Source organism: Notechis scutatus, chromosome 2 (assembly GCF_049901735.1).
Source record: "Notechis scutatus isolate UNSWTSFEM ecotype Mainland chromosome 2, rNotScu1.2, whole genome shotgun sequence".
NCBI lineage: Eukaryota > Metazoa > Chordata > Lepidosauria > Squamata > Elapidae > Notechis > Notechis scutatus.
In genome coordinates this window covers 267,910,807-267,931,624 of record NC_142010.1, presented here as the reverse complement: position 1 = coordinate 267,931,624, position 20,818 = coordinate 267,910,807, and the positions used below count along the sequence as shown (strand labels likewise).

Below are 20,818 nucleotides of genomic sequence, written 5' to 3'. Positions count from 1 at the left end.
CTGCGACTGGCTCCACCTGCCTGCATGCAGAGAGGCCGAGCTGCTCCCACCGGCGCCCCCCTCCCCCTCCCCTGCCCAGCATTAATACAGGTTAGCACACAGTCCCCCAAGTCTGGAGCAGGCCTTCCGGGGCCCGGGTGGCCCTTCAGAGGGGCTCTACTTCTGTTCGGACGAGGCGTGGGGGCCACGGGGAAGAGGAGGGGGGGAGGCGCATGCACAGGAACGTTTGGCCACCGGAGGCCCCGCAGAGAGGCAGCAGCCCCTCCTGCCCAGGGCAGGCAAGAGAAGCCGGGCCCTTGGCTGAGTCTTGGCGAGGGGCCTGTGGGCCGGCACGGCTCTGGGCACCACCAGGGATCACCTGCCCATCAATAATCAGCATCCTCCAGGTGGGTGACGTACATGATGGGCACCAGCCCGGCCTCGGCTCCCTCCCGGCGGCTGCAGCGGAGCCAGTCGGCGTCCACCCTGCTCAGCACCCGCAGGATGTCTCCCCTCTTGAAGCTCAGTTGCCCGGCCTCGGTGGCAATGTGGTGGCAGAGGGCCTTCACCGCCCTGGGGAAGAGAGCCTGCCGTAAGGGCTGTTCCCCTCCCGGCCCTGGAGAGGCACCACCAGCCTTCCCACTCCGGTTTCCCCCAAAGCTTTTACTGCATAGCTGCCCCCAACCATCAGGGCTCTTGCTGACTGCAGGGAGGGGCAGCTGCGTCCCCCCACCCCAGCCGGGCTAAAGGCAGAAGGTCTCTTCCTCCAAGGGCCGGCTGCCCAGGCAGCCCTCCCTGAAAGTGCCTGCCAGCCAGCCGTGCCCGCCCTCTTCAGTCAGGATGGGGTGCCAGAAGCCATGCCAGCCAAGCGCCAGGCTTCGGAGAGGCTGGCTGCCCATCCTCCCCCCCCACTTCTGGGCAGGCTCAGGAATTGAGTGCACAAGGGCCGGGCAGCCCCCTCCCTCCCCCAGGTCTGCTGCCCAAAGGGCTTGGGAGGCCAGCCAGGGACAGCCACACGCAGCACCTCCCTGCAACGGGGTCCCTGGCAGAAGGGGGTTTGTCCAGGCTCTGCTAGCCCCAGAGCAGAGCCAGGCGGGTTGGGGCCTCCCAGCAGGCCAGCTCCAGCCCCAGCACACTCACCATGGGGCACCGGGGTGGGCCCTGCCATCCGACGGCTGGCCTTCGGCTGCGGGCAGCTGCTTGGGAGCCGCCTCGTCCTCTCGCCACACACTGGCGCCCACCGTCTGGGCCATCAGCTGGAAGACGGAGCGGTTCAGGCTCAGCCAGCCGGAGGGCAGCCTGCAGAGAGGGCAGCAGTCAGGTCAGCGGAGCCGTGGGCACCGCAGCTTTGCCTGGGAATGTCCCCCCCCCCGGTGAAGCCCCCCAGCACGTCTTCTGCCAGCTGAGATGGCAGCTGCTCCCCAGTCACCCCGGCCCCTGCCATGAGCCACTGGGCAGCGCAGCCTCCCATCTGGCCCAGCCCAGGACCCGGATGCCCACAAAACGGGGCAGCCCCAAACCAACAGTCGGCGTCTCCTGCAAAAATCCTCTCTCAGGGTGGGCCACAAGGGCCCCGCTGCCCTGCCCTGCCCGCAATTCAACAAGGGGGCGTTAGATACCAGGCCTCCCCTGCTGCAACCCTCCTGCTGTTAGAAAGGGCTGCGCAGGGGGAGTCCCAGCTCACAGCCTGGAAGTCGGCCGTCCAGGCTGCCCCATGCCCAAAGCAATGCCGCCAAGGCAGAGCCAGCGCCCGACCGCCAGGGACCCCACCTGTTGGCCTGCTTGGGCTCCTTGGGCGCCTGGCGGGAACCGAAGAGGTGTGCCCACTTGGGCTGGCCGCTGCTGGGGACGCGGGGGATGGGTTCCTCCTTCCCTGGGGCCGCCGCCTGGTCCTGCTCCCTGCTGCGCTTCAGCTCCGCCAGCACGGCATCCGGGGGGGCTGCCCATCCAGAAGGGCCGGCCCTTCTCCTTGCCCTCCTCCCCGGCCAGAGGGCCTGGCTTCCAGGGCGGCTTGGCCTCCTCGGCCGGAAGCCTCTCCCTGACTGGGGGGGCTTCTGTGGGGGGGCAGGCCTCTGCGCCCTCCACCACCCCTTCTCTCGGGAGGGACCCTCCCGGCCCCCGCCCTCTTCCTGCGCTCCTGGTGGGCGAGGCGGGCACCTTCCGGGGAGCCCTGGATGTAGACCTGGGAGCTCTGGGTGAGCTGCAGCCACCAGCTGGCCTGCCTGTCCTTCTTCAGCTCCGGGGCCCCCTTGGGCTCCGCTGGTCTCTCCGGGGGGGTCGGGCCCCGGGAGCCCTCGCCAGCCCGCTGGGCGCCCCGGGTGCGCATGAGCTGCAGGGTGGAGTGGGCGGAGAGCAGCAGGCCCTGCTGGCCCCGCAGGAGCTCCTTCTGCCGCTGCTGCCACCTGCCCTCCTGCAGCAGGTGGTGCTCGAAGAGCAGGTCCAGGCCGAAGGGCAGCAGGGAGAGCGGCTGGAGCAGCAGGAGCAGCTCCTCCAAGAGGCCCTGGCAGGCCCCGTGCGCCAGCGGCAGGAAGCCCGTCGGCTGGTAGTGCGCCTGCAGCACATCTGGAGGGGCAGAAGGGCACCGTCAGTGGGGGCCCCCAGGCAGCTCAGCAGCTCAGAGCCCCAGCCAGGCCAGCCGAAGGGGGCTCCGGGCTGCCCAGCTCCACCTACCAAACCCCCATTCCATATTCCCCCTGCTGTGGAAGGGCCACCTTGCCCAGTGGCGTGGCAGCGGTCTGCCCGGCAAGAGCGGTCGAGCCTCCTGAGGGCAGGGCCCCCGCCTGGGCAACACCCCAACCCGTCCCCAGCACACACGGCCCTCCCCCACTGCGGTCAGGAGCCAGGAACCTACCCTCGTGGTTGTAGAGGTGGTTGAACCAGAACTCCAGGGACCGGATGCTGTCGGGGGAGAAGGCAGAGAGAGGGTGAGGACAGGCAGGAGTGCCCAGGTGAGGAGAGGGTGAGGAACCGTTTGGGGACACAAGCCAGGCCTTGCTGGCCACAGGGTGCCAGGGTGAAGCTGCTGGCCTAGGAACCGGGAGGCGGTGAGTTCTAGTCTCGCCTGCCTGGGTGACTTTGGGCCTCCGCCTCCCCCCTCAGCCCAGCCCCCCTCACAGGGCTGTTGTTGTGGGGAAAACGGGGGGCAGGACTGCCAGGTATGTTTGCAGCCTTGATTTGGACTAAAAATATACGGAAAAACGACAGCAGGATAAGAATCCAAGGCTAGAAGAATAATTGGCACCAGGGCCTCAGCTGTGGGTGCACCTGGGCACTTGCTTCAGCATCGAGAGACCTGGGCCACACGGGAGCACAGAGTTCGTGGTGGCTCTGGATCCTGGCTGGAGGAGAAAGCGTCTCGTTTCACCTTTACGGAGCAAAGCTCCGTTTGAGCAAAAGCCCCTCCGAGGAGGGTCGGTCCGGCCCAAGGACAGTGGCGGCTCCCACAGCGTCCAGGAAAGCGGGAAACCTCGCTTGGGCCACCTCTCCCTACTTAGCGCCTGGACCACCAACGTCCCTGCGCTGCTGGCCTCCCTCCCCTGGGGCTACTGGCTGCTTCCCAGTTTCCCTTCCCTGCCACGGAGCCTCTCAGCCTTGCCCGTCGGTCGGTGGTGGGTCCTTTTGTCTGCCTGCCCACATTGGTCCAAAAACCCCCATTTTTCGTTTTGGCCGGTGGCTGAAGGAGCCTCCTTCCTTCCCGGTGCTGCCTTTGCGCTCTGGCCACCCTCATTGGTGGACTTCACCTCCCCGAATTCCCTAGCCAGCAATGCCGGGTTCGGTGAGGGTCAGGGTGGGGCAGGCTGGGGGATCCCGGGGGTCGCTGAGGTTGAGCCACGCTGCTTCAGGAGGCCCCCTCCCTCCTGCTGCCTCCTTCCCAGGGGCAGAGCAGCGCCCCCCACACCCCTGGCCCTCCTGGCTCCGGCCGCAACAGGGCAGGGGGGACGCAGCCCTGCTCACTTGAGGAGGCCGAAGATGAAGGCGTTGAAGCGCATGTTGTGGCTGGTGAGCTCCGGGTACTGGCTGACACGGCTGTAGAGGCTGTGCAGGACCTTCGTGGAGGGCCCTGCGGGAGAGGAGGGGGCGTCAGAAGGGGGCATGGGGGTCCCTTCAGGTGCACTTTCGAGCCAGTGTTCCCCTCCTGCTGCTCCCCACTGGCCCCGATGGGCAGCCGGTCCCTTTTAAGCAGCTGGAGGGCAGAGATTGACCCTCCTTTGCAGGCTCTCTGGCCAGCCCCCTGCCTAGCAAGGCCCCAGGGTCACCTGGACAGCCCCCGATTCTTCCTCCGGGGCAGGCTCACACGCCATGCAGGCAAGGGCTGGCCGGTGCTGGGGGAGGGAGCCTGGGGCCCTCCCAGGGCGGGAGAAGACAGGGGGATCCTTGGGGGCCCAGACCGGGAGCCCCTACCCAGCTGCGTGGAGGCCTCCACAATGCTCCAGGGGACGTTCCGCCTCTGGCCAACAATCACGTCCAGCACGTAGGCCTTGAGCCCGTCACTCAGGACGTCCCGGATGGCCGGACACAGGTACTTCAGGACGAGATGCCCCACATTAGGGCTCACTGAGCTGTTCCCCAGTTTGGCCTGAAGAAGAGAGGACAGGTCACAGGGTGGGGGCCAGGCCTCCTCTCCCCCACCCCCAGCTCTCCCAGCACTCCCCTCCCCTTCCGACCTGCAGGCTTGGCAGAGACTTGAGCAGGAGGAACGCAGAAGGCGGTGGGGGGGTTGGTTGGCGGGCAAAGCCTCCCCCCCTCCTTTCAAAAGGGGAGACAAGGAAGCCCCCCCCCCAGACCTCCACAGCAGCAGCCGCTCCTCCCCACCCCTCTGCTTGGCTGGAGGCCCCCCAGCTCAGCTTGGGCTTTGGGGTGGCGCCGCTCTTGAAAGCCCCCGCCTCGGTCATGCGCAGCCCCGTGGGGTCGGCCCCAGGGAGGGGTAGGAAAGCTTTCCTGGAAAGTGGGGTGGAGGCGGGGGGGGCAAGCTCTTGGCCCGACATTCTGGTCTGCTTGCCCACCAGCCCTCAAAGGCAGGCCGCACCCAACCACAGAATCTTGTAGCCAGGAGTCAACAGGCCCACCTGACTTTCCTCACCACCCGCTCGTCCTTCTCGGGGCTGATGCGTCCGTCTTTCCTAAGGCCACCCCACTTCCTGCCACCCTCAACTGTCCCAAAGTGGCAGAGGCCCCGGCGATGCCCATGAGGTGGACATGCCTTAAAGGGCCATTGCAGGGAAGGCCTCGCGCTGGATCGATGGAGGCGCTGAAGGGAGAGGAGACCAAGAGGAAAGCCAGCTCACCTTCACTCCGGGATCCCTGCTGGTCCCAAAATGGGCCACAATGAGGTCCACGGACATGTTGATCGCTTTGATGAGACCTGGTGGGCAGAAGAGACGAGGCTGCGCTTGGCCCTCACCCATAGCCCCTCCTTCCCATCCAGGCCTCTGGGGGGCCTGTTCTGGCTCCAGACATTTGGGGTGGGGGCTCTTCTGTGTCAAATGAGCCCTACTCTCTTCCTCTCAGGCCATCCCGGGGAGCGGGGCTGAAAGTGCAGAGCAGCTGAGGGACCCTAAAGACCCCCGTCTCCCTTTCTCCGAAGACCCCTCCCTCCAGGGGGCTTGCCCTGCCTAACAGCCACATGTTTGAACTAGGGTCACATCTGGGGGTCTTCGGAAACAGCTGGGGGGTCGGAGCCCTCTTTCCTGACTGCACCAGGTTCCTTCCCTGCCTGGGTCCCTTCCCCACAAGCCCCCTCAAAAGACGGCTCCGCTCTGGGCAATGACCCTCCGCAAGGGGAGCCCGGCTGCCAAGGTTGGAGGGCACCATGGCCTCCTCTGCAAGGGGAGCCGAGCCTTCCTCACTGCCCTCCATCCTCTACCTCCATCCTCTACCTGAGCGCCCCCAGGAAAGCCCCCTTAGTGCATATGGGAGTGCCCCCGCCCCCGACTGACCCCTCTTCTGCAGCAGATCCACGGAGATGGACTCGGTGTTGCCGTCCGGGGAGAGGCAGAACTCGGCCGGTGGCTTCTCGGCCAAGGAGAAACAGTCGGGGAAGAAGTCAGGGAAGCTTTGGAGTGGCTCTTTCACCGCCGGTCCTGCAGGACATGGGGGGGGGGGAGAAGGGGGGCACGGCAGACCCACCTGGTTACTTGATGGGGCTCTGGGGCCGCCCCACTCCACACCGTCTCTGGGCAGCCATGGAAGCAAAGACTCCAGAGAGACCCCAGGCTGGGGAAGGGAGCAAGTGAGGGGCAGGGGGCGCTGCAGGCCCCCCCTTCTGGGGAGCCCCCATGGCCTCGGGGCCCCTTAGGAGCCTTTCCTTGGGCCGGCCAGCCAGGGGAGCCCGCAAGGGCCCAGGCGCACCGTGGAGTCTGGGTCTGGAGTGGCCCGCCGGCATCTCCAGCAGAGGGTTCCTCCAGGGCGGCTTGCTCTCCGGCTGCTTCCAGTCCAGGTGGCCGGTCAGTCCTGCCAGGTCCGAGATGTGGTCCAGCCCCAAGGGGTTCCTCCGCCGGTACTCCCGCCACTTCAGGGCTTGCAGGGAGAGGTGGTTGGCTGTGGCCGCAGCAGCCGAAGCCCCGGAGGAGGAGACAGAGACAGGCCACCCTGAGCAGCAGCGGCATTTGAGATGGGGCACCGTCCCCCGTCCCCCCCGGCCAGCACCTCACGGTGTAGGTGAGATGGGTGCGTGTGTGTGAAGGAGGCCCTGAGGTCAGGCTGCCTGCCTCCCCAGCAGAGGCCTCCCCCCTCCCCCACTTTGCCTCGGGTGAAAGGGCGATTCAGGGGTCACTCAGCACCCGGCACGTCTGCATGGCCCCCACAGGGTGGCTGGTCCCCCGGGGAGCCTCCTCCCCCCTTGGCCCTGCCCAGGAAGGGCAGGGAGGCCAAGCGCCCGGGGGCCATTCAGGGCTCCCTAGGGACCCAGCTGGGGACGGATGAACTTTCACTCCCTTAAGGGGCAGAACAGAAAAAAAACCGCCCCCATTTATTTACCTGTAGCATACACACACACACACACACACACACACACTCCGGGCATGCAAAGTGAAGCCTTTCCCTGCAATGCCCACCTACCGTTGAGGGCCGGGGATGCCACCACCCAAGGAGTTGAAACTGGCAGCCTCGCTGCACCCCATCTTCCAGTGGGGTTCACTGTGGCTCTCCGCTCTGGCCAGGCTCCAGCCACCGGACGACAACAACGGCTGGAGGGAGCCAACGGGGAGCCGGTCCTTGGCCAGGGGTGCAGGGGGCCGGGGGTTCCTTCTTCTTGGCCACCAGCGAGGGGCTCTTGCTCTGCTTGTGCAGGACCCCGGCCCCCGGGGCCTCCTGGGTGGCACAGCTGGCAGCAGCTGGAGAAGCTTTGGTGCTGGGCAGGAGGTTGGCAGAGACCGGACAGGACTTGCTGCGGGGGGGCTGCGTCTCTGGGGTGGGCGAGCAGGAGGAGGGCTCCCCCCCACTTTGGAAGAAAGGCACGTGGTGGCGCACCGGAGAGTAACTGCCCAGCGGGGACAGGCGGGTGGTCTCTGGCCCCGGCCCCCTCTTGGCATGGCCGTCGCCCAGGGAAACCGCCCCGTCGGCAGAACGCTGGCCGTGCCCCACAGGCCCCTCGGTGGAGGTGGAGGACTGGGAAGCAGAGGAGGGGAGTCGGCTGGCCGGGCGAGCGGCCGTGGCAGCCGAGAGGCTGTAGAGCTGGGAGAGGCTGGAGGCCAAGTGGCTGTGCAGGGCCCGGCCCTTCGCTGGCTTGGGGAAGTGGTGCTGGAAGACGAAGGGCTGGATGGGCAAGGTGGTCGGGCGCTGGTCCTTGCTGTAGCGCACCACCTTGCTATCCGCTGCGCCACCTGCAGGAGGGAAGGAGAGACGGCGGAGGAAAGCGGCACAGCGAGCCCAGACCTCTGCACAGCTTGGCCTGGTGGGCTGGTGTTCTTGGATGGTGGGGGCACAGGAGGAAAGGCAGCCCGCCCCCAGGCCAGCAGGGTACGCCCTCCCTAAGGCCTCTCCCCCAGACCCTGCCAGGTAGGGAGACCCCTGGTTGGTTATTCCCCATCATGACCAAGTTGGCACAACCCGCTAGCCAGCTCAGGATGCTGGGGGGGGGGGGGGTTGGGGGAAGAGGGTTAAGACTGGCTTAAGCTGTGCCCAAACTGGAATTTCCATTCAGAAGGATAGTTCGGGGCTTGAGGGGTGGCTGGGGGGAGCTCCCTCAAAGTCCCCCCTTTGGTGCTTCTCAAGAGCTGGGCCGGGCCACGATCCCTTCCCTCCCTCTTCCCAGGCAGGCTTGCCAACCACCCACCTGCCAAGCTGTCTTCCCCTCTTTGTGAGGAGGCATCCTCAGCCAACAGGGTGCCAAGGTGCTTTCCGCTGCCACAAGTCAAGCAGGTTGGCAAGAGGACCTTAATTTCGGAACCCCTGCCCTCCCCCAGCCCCTCCCAAGTTCCCAGCAGGCCTAGGCTGTGCGTTGAGTTGTGTTTCTTAAATTGGAGATCTCTGCATTTGCCCTGTTAGCTTTCCTCAAATTGGCTTGAGTTTTCATTCTGTGGCCCAGGATGTCAGTTTTTTTTCATCCAAATTCAAACAATTCATTTTAAATTAAATAAAAAAATATGGACATTTTTCTGAATTTCCCCTATCATCGCTTTCAAAACGTAGACTTGTGCTTTCTAATTTTTTTATCCTGTTCTCAGACAAGAAACCTTTAGAGGCTTCCTGCCTACACAATGATTCCAGCCACTCTACAGTGTTAAATTTTTCAACTTTCCATTTCCAAATATCAGGGGTGCTCAAAAGTTGTGACATGCCGGGGACTTCCGGTTGCAAGGCTTCGGCGGCGGCAGGAATCCGCGACTCTGCGGGTCCCTGCTGCGCTCGCTGCTGAAGTACCCCCGATCCAATTGGATTTGGGGGTTGTTGCTACCCCGGAGAGGTAGCGGAAGATAGAGGAGATCCGGGCAGGGGTCTGGGGACATTGCAACCCCTTTCCCCAGCCGGCTAGACTCCTTTTTCCTGAGGCGGTGGAGCGGCTGTCAGTAATGGCAGCCACAAAGAGATCTTCAACCGGACAAGATTTGTGCAGGAGGAAGAAGTAGAAAGAGAAAGTTTTTTGGCTGAACCGGGACATTAAGATACATTTAAACACCCTGGAAATCTGACTCTTTGATTGATACATTTGTTTCCAAAAGAGGTTATCAAAGCGGCGGATGAAAGTGCCGAAGGGAAAGTTTACTCCCCTTCCTTACGGAGATAGCAAACGGACATTGAAAAACCTGCTTTTTTACAGAAGGTAAAAATAAGCTCTTTGTTATAAGTGGGAAGGGAGAGGACTAAAAAAACCTTTAAGAACTTGTTGGAGGAGACGCCTTGAAGATTATAAGACCAGAAATTAACTGTAATTAGGCTTTAAAATATATTTTGGGATTTTGCCCCAGGAGGAGAAAGTGCAAAGAGAAGAAGAGGAAATATTTTGTGTCTGTTTGGATTGTTTGATAACTGGAACGCTTGGAAATTACTTTAAGATTAAAAACATTTGAGTTGTTCTTAAAAAAAAAAAGAAGAAGAAAAAGCTTTACAATGGCACTATCTGTGGATGAATTAAAAATGGAATATGAAAAATTAAAGGAAGGAGAACAAGAAGGCAAGGATTCTTTGGGAGCTGTCTTCCACTTTTTAGAAATGGTGATTTCTACTTATCAGCAACTACATGGGGAAGAAGGAGAAGAAGAAGAGGAAGAAGCCATCTTTAATGGACAAAAAAGTTCAACTAAGAAAGAAAATAGGAAAAGGGGAAGGAAAATTGAGAAGTTAAGATTTAACAAAACAACCAAGAAAGAGAAAAATAAGGTGAAAAAAAGGTACAATGTTAGAAAGCAACAGAAAAGAGAAATACAACAGAGAGGGGAAGTTAAAAAGACGGAGGTTAGGAGAGGGGGGGGCAAAAAGGTCAGACAGGAGAAGAATGGGAGGGAAAAAAAGCCATAAAGGCTTGAAACAAGATGCCAAAAAGCAGATCTTTTTCAGAGATAAAGGGTAAAGCATAATTAAAGAAAGATTCTGCAAGAGTACATAAGATACCGTGTTTCTCCAACAATACGGCCTCCACCAATAGGAAGACCCAGCATGTTTTCTAGGCATAAAATCAAATTAAGCCCCTCCCCCCAAATTTAGGCCTAGTTTAAAACATGTAAAATAGGGGGAAGGGTGGGGGGACTTGCCATTTGGAGTGCCATTGGAGCTGCCACCGCCGTTTGGAGTGCCGTTGGAGCTGCTGCCGCCGTTTGGAGCTGCCTCTGCCGTTTGGAGCCGCCGCCGCCATTTGGAGTGCCGTTGGAGCTGCCTCTGCCGTTTGGAGCTGCCTCTGCCATTTGGAGCCGCCTCTGCCGTTTGAAGCTGCCGCTTCCGCGTTTGGAGCACTGCCGCTGTTTGGAGCACCACCGCCACTCCAAACACGGCGGCAGCTCCAAACACGGAAGCAGCAGCTCAAACGTGACGGCGGCACTCCAACGGCAGCGGCAGCTCCAAACGGCAGAGGCAGCTCCAAACACAGAAGCGGAGCCGCCGCCGCCGTTTGGATCTGCCGCCGCCGTTTGGAGTGCCGCCGTCACGTTTGGAGCTGCCGCTTCCGTGTTTGGAGCTGCCACCGTGTTTGGAGTGGCGGTGGTGCTCCAAACAGCGGCAGTGCTCAAACGCGAGCGGCAGCTCAAGCGTGATGGCGGCACTCAAACGGCAGAGGCAGCTCCAAATGGCGGCAGCACCTCCAACGGCACTCCAAACGGCAGCGGAATGGGCAGAAGGGAAAGCAACAGCGGCAGGTGCCAAAGGTCTTGGGTCTGCAGCAAAGGTGTTTGGTGGGAGTAGGGAGCTCTCTGCGCTTCGCCATGATCGCCCGTTAGGAGCGGCTGGTGGCGAGGCTGCCAGCAGGCGCTCTAGATGAGGATGAAAGGGGAAATTAAGTTACCCCGAAAAGACGCCCTAGCCGTTTTTCGGGCTCAAAAAAATAAGGCCCGGCCTTATTATGTGAGAAACACGGTAGTATTGTAGTATTTGCATTTGAAATAGTGTATTGGAATATTATAAGATTTAATAAAATATTAAAATATTAAAATGTTTAATAATGATAGATCTTAATATTCAATAAAACATTAAAGAGAATGTGTAAAATGATTAAGTTCAGTTATAGTTTAATTCGTTATTGTCTTAATGTTATTATAAATTTACTATTTCTTTCTTATTTTAAAATAATGTATTAAGCAGAATTAGAATTAGAATGGAAATTATATATTTAACTATATTATAAACTTTTTTTTTTTAAATGCAACATGTAGAATGTACTAAGCAGAATCAGAATGGAAATTATGTATTATTTTAAGTGTCAATATAGGGGAAAGATAGAAAGGCGTCACACTTTAAAAGTGATTACAGGGGAAATTTTCTGTTAAAGAGAAGAGATAAATAGATAATCGGAAAAGAACGGACAAAAGATACAAGTATAATGATTTTAAAATAAGATGAAATAAACAAATATAATTAAGAGAGTGAAAAGAAGGGAGAAGTTATATAGAAAATATAGAATGGTAAATAAGATAAGAATGGTATATAAGGTGAGCATGAATTTGATTTAGGTCTGTAAAAAAAGATGTAACCTGGGGCTAAGCCACTTTCCAAAAAGAAGTTTTATGTTTTATGTTTTGTGTTTTGCTTAGCTATGTTTGATTGAGAATTAATAAAACCTTGGAGGAATAAAACTAAAGGGAGAAACAATGAGAAATTTGGAAAAGATATGTACAAATGATAATTTGGAATTATCTTGTATAAAAGAATGTCTTATTTGTTTTGTCAAAATCTACAAGTAGCCTTCAGAAAGGAGGTTTTATGTTTCTATGTCTTGTTTTATGTTTTGTATTTTGTGTGTTCATGTTTGATTGAGAATTAATAAAACCTTGATAGAAAGAAATATAATTGAATAAAAGTGAAGGGAGAAACAATGAGAAATTCGGAAAAGACATATATGTGTTTAAATGGAAATGTGATAATGTGGAACTATGCTGTACAAAATAATGTTCTATTTGCTTTGTTAAAATCTATAAGCAGCTTTTAGAAAGGAGGTTTTATGTTTCTATGTCTTATGTTTTGTTTGTCAGAAGTTTTATGTTTTGCATTTTGTGTGTTCATATTTGACTGAGAATTAATAAAACCTTGATAGAAAGAAATATAATTGAATAAAAGTGAAGGGAGAAATAATGAGAAATTTGGAAAAGATATATATGTGCTTAAATGGAAATGTGATAATGTGGAACTATGCTGTATAAAATAATGTTTTATTTGCCTTGTTAAAACCTATAAGTAACTTTTAGAAAGGAGGTTTTATGCTTTTATGTCTTATGTTTTGTTTGTCTTTAAAAAATTAATAAAATTTGTTTAAAAAAGAAGTTGTGACATGCCTTGGGGAATGTAAAGATTTTTTGGCTAGTTTAACATAATGTAGATGTGTTTGGTAAGAAACTACATAAATATCATAACTTAACATTTTGTTTGTTTCATTTTACAGGTTCAGCTGCCTTTCTCTTTTTGTTAAATGTTATTTTGTCTGAGAGTGTTAATATTGCTGGCCTCGTTTCCTGTTAGTGTGATAACTGATTTGTAATGGCTTCTAAAAAAAGAACATTCACTCATATGAGCAACCTAACTGGGACTGGCATAGACTTGTTGCCGTCTGAACTCCCAACCCTGCGAGACCTTCTCAGATACGGCCTACTGTTAAAGAGAACAAAGAAGTGATGATGCTAGAAACCACCCAGCAGCCAGTCTTGCAAGAGGCATTTATCCAAAAGTGCTTGAAAAGTGGGAACGAGAGAAAAGTTCTGTTGTGATCCCTGTTGTAAATTCACGAGTGGCAATCTTGAACAAGATCCAAGAGAGCTGGAATCAAGCCAGAAGTAGATCTCTTGGTAGAGGAAAGCTAGATGCCAAAGAGACTTTCACTGTGAAACTTGACCAACGGTTTGACATCCTTGGCTGCAAAGGTCAAATGGTTCTGCGTGCCGGGTCCAGCTGCCCTGCTGGCTGCAAAAAAGACGCTCCCCGTAACCGTACCTGCCCTAAGGAGACGAAGGTGCCACTGAAGGAACTTGTTCCTTCGTGAAAGGTCCACGAGACAAGATTGGTTCTTTTGGATCACACCAGATTGGTTTGCCAGATGTGCCCGAGCAGAAACAACGAGGCAAAAGCCAAAAGCAGAAAACGATGAGAGCAAAAGGCTCGCTAAATAGAATCAGAGAAGTATTCCAGATATTTCAATACCGACAAATGATGTGATGATCTCTTATGACGGAAATGAAGGCTACGCTGATGATGAAGATGAAGAGGAAGTTATGAAGAGACCTTAGACCGGGGGGGGGGGTCAAACTCATGGCATCACGTTGTCGTCACGTGACTTATCGTGATTTTGCTAAACCTGGGGTGGGCCTGGCCAGTGGGTGACGCATCAGGGCCATGGGCCGCAAGTTTGATACCCCTGCCTTAGACCAAACCCACGGGCCTCTACTTCAAAAGAAAAGACAGAATACGGTAGATTAGAAATAACAAATGCCGCTATGCAGAGCATAAGATACGGTGTTGGTCCAGGTGCCGCTGCTGCCATTACCACAGCCGCCTTCATAGATGCTGGCTTGATCACCGAAGAAGACAAGAGACTTGTAGTTGACCACAATAAAGTCAAGAGAGCCCAGGAAAAAAGTCCCTAGATCAAGCATTGGATGAGCTCTGTAGGAAGGGCGGAAGAGAATGCACCTTCTTGGATGGCCATAGAGAGGCAATTAAACAGTTCAGACCAGCAATTCCCCAGAACCATCAAAGAAGAACATTATTCTGAGTGCAGTGAGCCGGCTGGAAAATCTCTTTATCATTTCACTCCAGAGAAAGGCTCAAAAGCAGGAGGGCCCGCTCAAGTGCTTGCAGATAATCTGGTGTATTTCAGGAAGGAGGAGGAGGAGGGGGGGAGGGAGGAGAGGAGGAAGAGGAGGAGGAGGAGGAGGAGGAGGAGGAAGGCATTGACAAAAGCTTGAAGGCCAGTGGAGGAAATTCTACAAGTGTTAATACCGGCTGTGAAGGTGATGCCATGCACTGGGTAGAGGTCAACCTTGACCGGTTGGTGTGTGCACGCCACACGAATGAGTTACACCTACACTTGATCACAGAATTGGATGGGAAGACAATGTGTAAAAAGATGTGGAGACTCTGGAAAGAGTGCAGAGAAGAGCAACAATGAGGATTAGGGGACCGGAGGCTAAAACATATGAAGAACGGTTGCAGGAACTGGGTAGGTCTAGTTCGATGAAGATTAGGACTGGGGTGCCATGACAGCAGTCTTCCAATATCTCACGGGCTGCCCCATAGAAGAGGCAGTCAAGCTCTTCTCCAAAGCACCTGAAGGCCAGGACAAGAAGCAATGGGTGGAAACTAATCAAGGAGAGAAGCAACTTAGAACTAAATAGAAGTTTCTTGACAGTTAGAACAATTAATCAATGGAACCTCCAGTGGTTGTGAATGCACCAGCGCTGGAAGTTTTTAAGAAGAGATTGGATAACCATTTGTCTGAAGTGGTGTAGGGTTTCCTGCCTAAGCAGGGGGTTGGACTAGAAGACCTCCAAGGTCCCTTTCAACTCTGTTTATTCTATTCTGTTCTGTTCTATTCTATTATTACCTTGACTAACAACAAATGGGCAGTGTAAAATTGGCAACATGCTAGACACTGCAACAAAACTTGACATGGATCCTTCATTCACCAGAGTTTCAGTTGGTAATCCTCTCATTTCACTGAGCTGAACAGTGTTGTAAAGGATCAATCATATGGATATAGGATCACACAGGAGAACTTCCCACACATCTGGTTCTTCTGGATATTGGCCCCGAAAGTCATTCACGCTGGTTCACAACTGCAAATAGGCTTTGTCGAATATGGGTTTCAAAATATGGCTTTAAAGACAAAACTCTCCAAAACTTCAGAATGATAGTGGAATACATCATTGTTGTGTACTACTGTTAGGAATAACATAGGTTATCTAACGTAGTTTGGGTAAAATAATATATATAGACTATGATAGTGAGTTTAAGTGTGTGTCACTTTAACTGCAAAGCATGTAATTTTGGGTGCGGTTGTAAAATCGCCATAAGAGGGAGCAAGAGAACCTGATTGATTGCTGGCTTACTGGATTGCTTGCAGACGATGATGGATTGATGGTTTGCTAACTGCGTGTTTCCCTGCTGTTGCTGAAGGAAGAAAAGAGGTTTGATTTCTTCATATCTCTACTGCAAAGAGATATATTGCTGGACTGATATTGTAAGTTTACTGACCTCTTTTTCGACACTGGACTTTGCAACTGATTAATCCCCGGACGGACTGAACTAGTGTATGATATATGGACTGTTTGACTATGCTATAAACTAGCACATTGTATCTGTTTTACTGAGTGTAAACTACAACAACGTTTATCTCACATATTTGCCTGCCTGCCTGCCTGACTGCCGTGCAGGTTCTGCTAGGGTGTATATCCCTAACACTGGTTATGGGCCCAGCTGCACAGTCACACTAACCAGGATATAACAGGCTTGTATAAAGTGAGAGTTTGTGTAGTTACACAATACTGTAAACAGACAGCTGTGTTTTATTAATTATAGTTTAATATCCAGAAAAAGATGGCACAAGTCAATTTACAAAGTTTGTCTCTAATATCCAAACTGGATGGAACAAACTATGTTTCATGGTCTATGAAATGCAGCCTACTTCTACGCAGAGAAGGTTTGTGGAGTATAATACAAAACCCACCAGAGGTAGATGCATGGGATCCGGAGGATGAGGATGATGCCCAGAAAATACAAGAATATAAACTGAAGAATGAGCAAGCTCTGTATAATAGAACTGACACTCTGTGACCAGCAGCTTGTCCATATTCGTGGAGAAGAAACAGCTGCTAAGTGTTGGGAGAATTTAAAGAAGATTTATGTTCGAGACAGTGTAGGAGCACATATAAATCTTACACAAAAACTGTTCAGAACACATCTTCAAAAGAATGGAGACATGTTGACTCATTTAAACATAATGAAGAGAATTTTTCAGGAACTGCATGAAAAAGAACTTATCTTTACAGAACTACATCAGGTTTATATAATTTTGTCTTCGTTATATGAGAGCTATGACGACTATGTAACTTCACTTGAAGTACTGCCAAAAGATAACCTCACATTAACTGACATTACTGGCAGATTAATTGAAGAAGCCAGGAGAAGGCTTGAAAGGGATCAACTCAGAAGGGAACAACCAAAAGAAGAAGATAAAGAATCTACTACAGCCTATACAATTAGAAAATGTTTTAATTGTGGAGGAAAAGGACATTTGGTTAGATTCTGCAAGAAAGGAAAACGCCACAATGCCAGCCAGAATGCTAAAAGGCATCAAAAGGATAAAAAATGCTTTGAGTTAGCCATGTATAGCAACGAAACTGTGAATAATAATTTATGGGTTGTAGCATAATGAAAGATAAGAAAAGATTTGTTAAGATGTCCACGAGTTCACAGCAGATATCGTTAGCTAATGGCTGGAAAATGAAAGCAAAAGGTGAAGGTATTGCACATTGTTCTTGCATAAAAGAAAATGTAAAAATGTTATATGTACCACAACTTAAGTTTAATTTGCTTTCGGTTAGAGTTTTGGTTAAACTAGGTTATGTAGTTACTTTAGGGGAGAAAACTGCATAATAGAAAAAGAAGGTAAAAAAGTGACTGCAACTTTAAAAGGTGAATTGTATGTGTTAAATGATAATTCATTAGAGGTAGCTAACACAGTTTATAATAACGTTAAACCTCATGATGAATGCATACATTTGTTACACAGACATTTAGGGCATATAAATTTTAAAATGCTCAAACAAACGGTTGAACTGTCTGAAGGTATAAAACTGAAGCCTTGCAGTAAGTATTTGCAATGCTTGTAGTCAAGAAAAAAGCAAGGCAATACCAGCAAATAGAATAAATGGATTTAAAACAAAGGAACCTCTAGAGGTCGTATTTGCTGATATTATAGGTCCTAAAAAACCAAGTGTGGGAGGTGCTCGTTATATATTAAGTATAATGGATCATTATTCCAGCTATGGTTTCTGTTATTTAATGAAAAGTAAAACGGAAATATATCAGAATTTCTTTAATTGGTTGAAGTTTGCAGAAAGAAAAACTAAAAGGAAACTAGTAACTCTTGTAACTGATAATGGTACGGAATTTATAAACAATAAATTCCAAAACAGACTGAAGATGGCAGGTGTTGAACATAAAAAGTCTGCACCATATAGGCCACAACATAACTCCTTTATAGAAAGACGAGGCCAAACAATACAGGCAATGGCTCGTACTATGTTGTCGGATTCAGGATTACCTGAAACTTTGTGGGGAGAAGCAATAATGTGTGGTAATCATATATTGAATAATGTTAACTCAACAACAGGTGAATTAGCGTTCACACGGTGGCATGGTAGAAAACCTGACCTCAGCTACATGCACACATTTGGAGCACCAGCATGGGTGCATATTCCTACACAACTGAGACATAAGGGGCAGCATAGGGCTAAAAAGTTATTCTTTGTAGGTTATGAATCTAATCACAAATCATACAGATTCTGGGAAAAAGGTACACCTAGAGTTTACTGTAGTGCTAGTGCACAATTCCTTGAACATGTAGGATGGGAAAAACTGGAGCAAGATTCAAGTAAGGAAGTAATCATAGAAACCTACAAAAGACCAAAATCACATATCAGTAATAAGAAGAGTACAATTAAAGAGGAAGTACAGGAAGAGCATATAGGACCAGAAGAGGAAGAAATAGTTGAACAGGAAGAAATAGATAACCAGGAACAGGTAGTAAATGAAAGTCCACCTGTAAGCCCTGTAATACCTAGACGATGAACACGTGAAACCAGACCACCTGACAGGTACCAAGCAAGTGTAGTTTGCCAAGTTAGTAAAGTTCCAACTACTGTTGAAGAACTTAGAATGTATCCAGCAAAAGAACAAGAAAATTGGCAAAGAGCAATGGAGAAAGAATTAAATTCATTAAAACAAATGGAAGTATATGAAAATGTTAAATTACCTCCAGGAGAAAAGTCCATTGGCTGTAAATGGATATTTAAATTAAAAACAGGTGAAAATGGGACTGTTACCCATAAGGCTAGGTTGGTAGCTCAAGGATTTAATCAAATTGCTTGTGATTATGATGAAATATTTGCACCGAGTCTAAAAGCAACAACCTTGAGAGCAGCTTTAGTATGGGCAGCTAAGAAGAATTATATTATAAATCACTTAGATGTAGAAACTGCCTATCTGCATGCACCATTGCAGCACACTATATACCTTAAGAAACCAGTAGAAATTAAGGATGATAAAACAAATAATGACTGTTGGAAACTTAAAAAGAGTCTCTATGGATTAAAACAATCTGGTTATGAATGGAACCAATATATTGTTAAGGAGTTAAACAATATAGGGTTTAAAGCAGGTTTAGCTGATCCATGTGTATTTAAGAGAGAGAAAAATGGAATAGTGTCATTATTATTGTTGTTTACAGATGATATTGCCTTAATTACAAAAACTAATGAAGCTACTGAAATAATATCATTATTAGGTAAGAGGATAAAATTAAAGCAATTAGGAGAGATAAAACAGTATCTAGGATTGACAATAAATAAAACCAAAGGTGGCTATAAGATATCTCAAGAGGATAAGATTTATCAATTACTAAAAACATACAAGATGGAAATTTGTAAACCGGCTAAAACTCCAATGAATCAGGAATTTGGCCACACTGATGCTCAAAGTCCAAAATTCGATAAGACTATTTATCAATCACTAATTGGTAGTTTATCGTATATTAGTAATTGGTCAAGGCCAGACATTGCCTATGGCGTTAATCAATTGGCAAGATTCAACGCTGAACCCACTGAACAACACTGGCAAGCGATAAAGCGTATATTAAGATATCTTAAAAGGACAATGCACTATGCATTGTATTTGGAGCCAAAAGATGATCTGATTTTAAGTGCATATGCTGATGCAAGTTTTGCAACAGACATAAACACTAGGAAATCAACTTCAGGTACGGCTATACTATTAGGAAAAGCACTGATTGGTTGGAGGTCAATTAGACAGCAACACATAAGTATGTCCACAATGGAAGCAGAATTTTCATGTCTATCTTTATTATGTACTGATTTAATTCTGTATAAACAGTTGTTACTAGATATGGGAATAACTGTTAATGATTCCATTGTAGTTTATGAGGACAATCAAGCAGCCATACGATTGGCTACAAATATTGCTGTAAAAACGAGATCTAAGCATACAGATCTTAGATATCTGAATGTAAGACAATCTGTAAAAAATGGTTTGATAAGATTGGAATATTGCATGACTGAAGAAAATATTGCTGATCAATTTACAAAAACCCAAGGTTCAGTCAAACATAAAGAAAGTTGTGATAACTATGGTTTAAGGATGTAAATAGATATATATATTATTATATTACCCAAAAGGGGAGTATGTTAGGAATAACATAGGTTATCTAACGTAGTTTGGGTAAAATAATATATATAGACTATGATAGTGAGTTTAAGTGTGTGTCACTTTAACTGCAAAGCATGTAATTTTGGGTGCGGTTGTAAAATCGCCATAAGAGGGAGCAAGAGAACCTGATTGATTGCTGGCTTACTGGATTGCTTGCAGACGATGATGGATTGATGGTTTGTTAACTGCGTGTTTCCCTGCTGTTGCTGAAGGAAGAAAAGAGGTTTGATTTCTTCATATCTCTACTGCAAAGAGATATATTGCTGGACTGATAGTGTAAGTTTACTGACCTCTTTTTCGACACTGGACTTTGCAACTGATTAATCCCCGGACGGACTGAACTAGTGTATGATATATGGACTGTTTGACTATGCTATAAATCTTACTGGAATAAACTATTTAACTAGCACATTGTATCTGTTTTACTGAGTGTAAACTACAACAACATTTATCTCACATATTTGCCTGCCTGCCTGACTGCCGTGCAGGTTCTGCTAGGGCGGGTGGGCAAACTTTTGGCTCGGGGGCCGCATTGACTTTTAAAATTTGACAGACGGGCTGGGTCAGCACAAGATTTTTTGGGAATCGCCCCCACCCTTCCCCCTCTTCTCCTCCTTCCTCCCTCGGAGGCCCCTGAGTCAGGAGTTGCTACCGCCGGCCGCGCTCCGCACGGCTCCAGTCCCGTTGCCTCGGGAAGGGAAAGGCAAAAGGAAGAGCCGCGGCAGTGCTTTGCAACGGCAGCAGCAGCACCGGAGGCTCAGGCTCAGCGGCTCCTGGTTTTGCCTTTTCTTCCCAAGGCAATGCGAGACTGGAGCGCGCGGAGCTGCGCCGCGGTAGCAACTCCTGACAGCCCCAGCTGGACACCTGAGCGGAGCCGGGCGGAACTGCCTGTTGCTGCTGCCGAGCACCGCCGGTCGCCTCCTCCAAGCAGCCCGCCCGCCACGGGCTTCCCCTCCGCCCGCGTGGCTCGGGGCCAGGCGCGAGCGCCTGCGAGTTAAAAGGAAGCCGAAAGTTGCTGGGAAGTTGCTGGGGTTTCCGGGGCTTCAGGCTTAAACTTTGCACAGGCAAAGTTTGCAGGCGGAGCGTCTTCCCACCGAGGAGCGGGAAGGGTTCCACCAGGCGGGCGGGTGGGCTGCTTGGAGGAGCGACCTGGCGGTGCTCCGGGTTTCCCCTCCACTGCGCGGCTTGGAGCCAGGCGCGGCGCCCGCGAGTTAAAAGGAAGCCGAAAGTTGCTGGGAAGTTGCTCGGGTTTCCGGGCTTCCAG

At 51.1% G+C, this 20,818-nt stretch overlaps 1 protein-coding gene across 1 annotated transcript in view; it reads right to left on the bottom strand.

Annotated features, from left to right (window-relative positions):
- The window catches only part of RUSC2 (RUN and SH3 domain containing 2), a 33,055-nt gene that overhangs the window by 402 nt on the left and 11,835 nt on the right, over positions 1 to 20,818 (bottom strand). The window contains 13 exon segments of the mRNA XM_087958785.1: positions 8 to 552; positions 1,120 to 1,278; positions 1,750 to 1,916; positions 1,918 to 2,080; positions 2,082 to 2,541; positions 2,831 to 2,877; positions 3,934 to 4,039; positions 4,381 to 4,555; positions 5,265 to 5,341; positions 5,916 to 6,059; positions 6,328 to 6,516; positions 7,028 to 7,206; positions 7,208 to 7,799. Of these exon segments, the coding sequence (XP_087814911.1) occupies positions 366 to 552; positions 1,120 to 1,278; positions 1,750 to 1,916; positions 1,918 to 2,080; positions 2,082 to 2,541; positions 2,831 to 2,877; positions 3,934 to 4,039; positions 4,381 to 4,555; positions 5,265 to 5,341; positions 5,916 to 6,059; positions 6,328 to 6,516; positions 7,028 to 7,206; positions 7,208 to 7,799 (2,645 nt within the window). The 3' untranslated portion in view covers positions 8 to 365.